The sequence below is a fragment of the Penaeus japonicus genome, unplaced genomic scaffold, assembly GCF_977035675.1.
Source record: "Penaeus japonicus unplaced genomic scaffold, GWHDUDI00000001_assembly GWHDUDI00000031, whole genome shotgun sequence".
NCBI classification, from domain to species: Eukaryota; Metazoa; Arthropoda; class Malacostraca; order Decapoda; family Penaeidae; genus Penaeus; species Penaeus japonicus.
In genome coordinates, this window is record NW_028234433.1 from 26,813,605 (window position 1) to 26,818,604 (window position 5,000).

At 36.6% G+C, this 5,000-nt stretch overlaps 2 protein-coding genes across 2 annotated transcripts in view; one reads left to right on the forward strand and one right to left on the reverse strand.

The window, feature by feature from the left end:
- The window catches only part of LOC122246254 (acyl-coenzyme A thioesterase 1), a 17,185-nt gene extending 15,851 nt beyond the window's left edge, over positions 1-1,334 (forward strand). Inside the window, exon 9 of the mRNA XM_043004711.2 lies at positions 692-1,334. Coding sequence (XP_042860645.2) covers positions 692-874 — 183 coding nt within the window. The 3' untranslated portion in view covers positions 875-1,334. The remainder of the gene's footprint in view (positions 1-691) is intronic.
- The window catches only part of Srp54k (signal recognition particle 54k), a 10,046-nt gene continuing 6,367 nt past the window's right edge, over positions 1,322-5,000 (reverse strand). Inside the window, exons 5-11 of the mRNA XM_043004708.2 lie at positions 4,772-4,922; positions 4,266-4,449; positions 3,829-3,926; positions 3,524-3,652; positions 2,805-2,913; positions 2,299-2,469; positions 1,322-1,863 (exon numbers count right to left, since the gene is read on the reverse strand). Coding sequence (XP_042860642.1) covers positions 1,682-1,863; positions 2,299-2,469; positions 2,805-2,913; positions 3,524-3,652; positions 3,829-3,926; positions 4,266-4,449; positions 4,772-4,922 — 1,024 coding nt within the window. The 3' untranslated portion in view covers positions 1,322-1,681. The remainder of the gene's footprint in view (positions 1,864-2,298; positions 2,470-2,804; positions 2,914-3,523; positions 3,653-3,828; positions 3,927-4,265; positions 4,450-4,771; positions 4,923-5,000) is intronic.

The following is a 5,000-nucleotide window of genomic DNA, read 5'->3' on the forward strand; positions in this document are numbered from 1 at the left end:
GACCAATGCTTTGCTAAAAAATTAAACTTTTTATATAATCTGCAATTATAAAATGCATAAATCTGTTTTTATTGTAAAAATTAAAGAAAGTTTACTTGGAAAAAAATAATAAATTTAATTAAAAACTGTCACTGAAATAGCATATAGATTTGTGATTTTTTATCCAGTACCCATCAGCTTTGTACAAAACAGCTCAAGAGACAATATCTCAGGAATGGAAGTTGCCAATAATTTGTACAAAACAGTTCAAGAGACAATATCTCAGGAATGGAAGTTGCCAATAATTGCTGAGCTTTGAATAGTAAATACTGTAAATAATGTGGTATCCAATCTTAAATTCCACGTACCAAAACATGATTGTCTTGAATTGTGTGATAAAAGTAATTCAAGAGCTTCAGCATATTAGCCATAATTTTGCTGATGAAAAAAATAAAAGTAAAAATGATACTTGTGGAACTGACAGTAATGATCATATCTCTAATTCAAAGATTGTACGCGGGGTGAACGTTACCATTGGTATTACTACAATTGCTCCTCTTTTGTTTACGTTTCCCTAACTGTAAATACGCATCCATTCCTCACTTTATTTATAGAGTGGCTTGAAATGTCTTCCACTGTACATTGCTTGCACCATTTCATATCTGGTCGTGCTTGGCTTTTATGCCGGATTAAAAAGAAGTTGCTCCAACAGGTACATAATTACCCAGGCACCGGTCACCTGATTGAGCCTCCCCATTCTCCATTCTGTGGGTCTTCCTACCACAAGCTGGTGCGTATGCCTCTGCTGTGGGGAGGGAAGCCCCAACCTCACCTAACGGCACAAAGACATGCCTGGAACACTATGCTGTCCTTTCTCCGTAGGTGTATTCGTTAAATATCACCGCGGCAGGTGCTGTTTCGTGAATCAAGGCAGAGAGGCTAATGTAAAGAGAAATAGATATTTATATTTTTGATGTTAATCAGTTTCTTTAAAGCAGTTTATTTGTAATAATCATTGTATTCATATCATTAATGTCTTAATATTTCCTAGACCTTTAAATGGGTATGCGTGTATATGACTTTCAAATATCAGGACAACCCAGAAAGTACATTTAATTTTTTTTCTATCTTTCTTCCATTTAAGACTAATAATTAGTACAGTACTGGATTGGACTGATATTTTGTTTTTCATTCACAAAGTGCAACCCATATAAGGGGCTTAGGTAATGGACATACCCTTGTTATACCCTTGTTATTAAATGTGTAATGGTAATGATAGCATCTGTACAGCAATGAATGTATATAGTTTTTTTCATCATGAATTTTGGAAATGATATAAAACTTTACTATAAAAATTTATTCTTTCACCTTCCTTACAGCTATACAGTTCCTTTCTTTAAATGTGTATAATAACAACATAAAATGTAAACATCCCATAAGTTTTATTTGAGGATTATAAACAGTCTTTGACGAATTAATACAAATAATATAAACAACTGAAGTCAAGAAGAAAAATAATTATAAAAATCATAACTTACAAAATATAAAAAGAGACTCTTGACACATTAACATAATTAATATATATATAACAATCCATTACGGAGGAACTGCCCACTGGTATAAACACTACAAAACCGAGTGTAAATACACCTTGCATCTGTAAACCCCACAAAAAAATTCTTAAAAAATTATAAAGAATTTATCACTTAAAAGGGTTCTTTCCCATACCCATCGGCCCTCCACCTTGTTGTAGTTGTTTCATCATGTTCTCGAGGCCTTTGAAGCCTCCCATCTGCTGCAGGACGCGCGGATCCATCATCTTGGCCATCTGCTGGTTCAGCTGGTTCATCTGCACCTGGTTGATATTCTTGGACATGTCGCCACCTGGGGGGTAAATCACCGGGGAGGCACGTGGGGTTAGAAGTGAATTGAGAGCAGGGGGAGAATGATACTGACTATTCTAATTATAACTTCCGTATACTAATCTTACACTCCCTCCTCTTAGTGTATTTGGCATTGTCACGACTGGTTTCACATTGGGAAATTTCCTTGTGGTGATTTTAAACTTTGTGAAATCACTTTTACAACTACTAGGATATTTTGAGAATATTTGGATGTACATATTTTATAGAGGATCTAACTTAATAAATAGGTATATATCTGCATACACTGAAAAAGAACCCTTTAGTGTACACTTCACAACAAAAATTAGTACATATATAATTATAAAATCTAAAGAAAAACACACATCCACGCACGCAGTCATCCACCCACACAAACAGCACGCATTCACATCAAAAATTGTGTTTGAAAGCTAACCTTTGAAGAGACCCTTCATTCCACCCATCTTCTTGACCATCTGTGCAAACTTGGCATACTGAGTCAGCAGGTCCTTGACTTCTATCTCCATCACGCCGGCTCCTCGGGCTACTCTGCTGATGCGCTCAACCTGCTTCTGGAACAGCTTGTTTCCGTCCAGGCTGTCTAACTCTGGAAAGATATGCGAGAGTTTTGACTCGATTTCCCCTCAAAAAAATAAAAATTCATTTGCAGCATCCGAGAGTATCGATCATACGCATGTCACTTTAATCTAAGATAATCTGTTAAATCTATATTCAACTTAAAAAAAACAAGAATAAAATATAAGCATAATATAACAAATACTATCATCACCATTACTATATCCCTCATGCCAATAAGTAATAAACATGACAGTAATAATGGTATCAAATACCACACAAACTCAGCTGTGTTCAGTGAGCTAAAACATGATAGCAAATCTACACTCCTTGAAACAAGGGAGAACAGGAAACGCTCGGTCTTACCTTCGTCAGTCATACTGTCCATGATGGTCATAAGTCTCTTCAGCCTGGCCATACTCTCCTGCTCTCCACCTTTCGTCAAGAAGTCTGTGCTAAATCCTGGCAACATACCCTGGAAGAGAATTTAAATTTCTTTAGCTCTTTGAAAAATAAAGATATAGTAAACAAGATAAACAAACAAACAAACAAACACACACACACACACACACACACACACAACACACAACACACAACACACACACACACACACACACACACACACACACACACACACACATATGAATATGAATAATTCTCAATAATTATGAATTGCTCTTATAAGTAGCTGCTGCTGACCCTAAATACTGGGCAAAGCAGAAAATACAAATAATCAATCAATCCCATCAACATGTTACCCACGTAACATAAAAAGATTGTTCCTCCTCTTAGTGATTCCTTCCATGGGGTGGGTGGGGCATTGGCTATGATCAACAAGGTATGCCTCAACTGTGACCCAACACCTCGCATGACATTACCTTGCTGATTGTTCATTACCACCTGCGTCCATGGGTCAGCTTTTCGGCTATTTATGGATAGGCCAATGGAGTACACTAACACATGGCAGAACACTCATTGGAAATTCCAGTCGATCAAGACAGGGGAAGATATTAGGTAGAAGATTCTTTAAGAGAATGGATTTTATAATCGTATTACTACTACATAAACCCAGGAAATTCACTCACCATAATCTGTGACATTGGACCCATCTTTCTCACATTCTGGAACTGCTCGTACATGTCGCGGAGTGTGAAGTGGCCGTGCTGCAGTTTCTTTATCAGTGCTTCGTTATCCTCTAGCTTTAGATCGTTAACCTGTGAGGGGGGGGGGGGGGGGGAAACCAAATTCACATTACCAGGAAGTAAGATAAGTTAAAAATATCATTTTTGGTTTGTTCACTTCTTGAAAGATCATGCTTGTAAAATGTTTTACTGACTTGCAATCACAAAGTATTTTGTATTGAACATGAAGTGCTAGCGAAATACACTACCTTTTCTATGAGTCCTTCTATGTCACCCATTCCCAACAGCTTAGAAATGAAAGGCTTGGTTTTGAACTCTTCAAAATTGTCAATATGTTCACCAGTACCTGAAAAGAGTGTGCAATTCCACTTATTAATAAAACTGAAAACAAAAAGAGAGAAAAACGGAATGGAAAGGAAAGCACATACATTCACAAATGAAATTACTCTATGAATATAAGAAGTTGTGTCCACTTGTGCAAAAATACGCACAGATCGCTTGTATTATTTAATTACGGTTCAAATCACACAATCTGAGATAGAAGACCAATCAATTGCGAACAAGAATCACAAATGATACACACAACTCCTTGCAGATTCACCCAACCTGAACTCGCATACCCTACACTTTCCCAAAACTGTCTTAAACTTTTAACATAGCATGGAAATCAGACCCTATGCCTTACCTATGAATATAATGGGAGACTGAGTGGCAGCCACAGCCGAGAGAGCTCCACCACCCTTAGCGTGACCGTCCAGCTTGGTGATGATGACGGAACCGACATCAACCTTGTCCTTAAAGGCACGGGCTTGAGACTCGCAAGCTTGACCTATACTGGCATCCATGACGAAGATAATATTGTCTGGTTTCTGTTTTGGGAAGGGAAGATTTCAAGTTATTTGGAATTTTTCTTTTCTTTTCTTCTCTTCTACTAATTAGTCAATATAAAGTGTTGCTCTATTTCCATGAAAGTAATTATTAAATTTAGCGTGTTTTTCCTTCAATAAGATATTTAAATTGATCTTTTTTTCTTCTAAATTTCATTATAGAACAACTTCAAAACTTTTACACATCCTGATCAATACATCTAAATCTGAAGAGCAAATATAAAAGAGCAAATAGAAATCATCCTCTCTTAGAATCAAGCATTATTTTATCAACAGAAAGACCACAAGTCTTCCTATCACTTACACAGGCATTAGAAATTTGCAACATCTCTTCAAACAGTGAATCCTCTTGTTTATGTCTTCCCGAAGTATCAATGATGATGATTTCGAAGTTTTCCCTCTTAAACTGTTCCACACCGTCCATAGCAATGACTACGGGATCTACTTCAGTGTAACTGGAAAAGAGGAGATATTTATTTTCACTTGCCATACAACGAAAATACAGGCAAAATAATCTCTACACTTGAATTAAT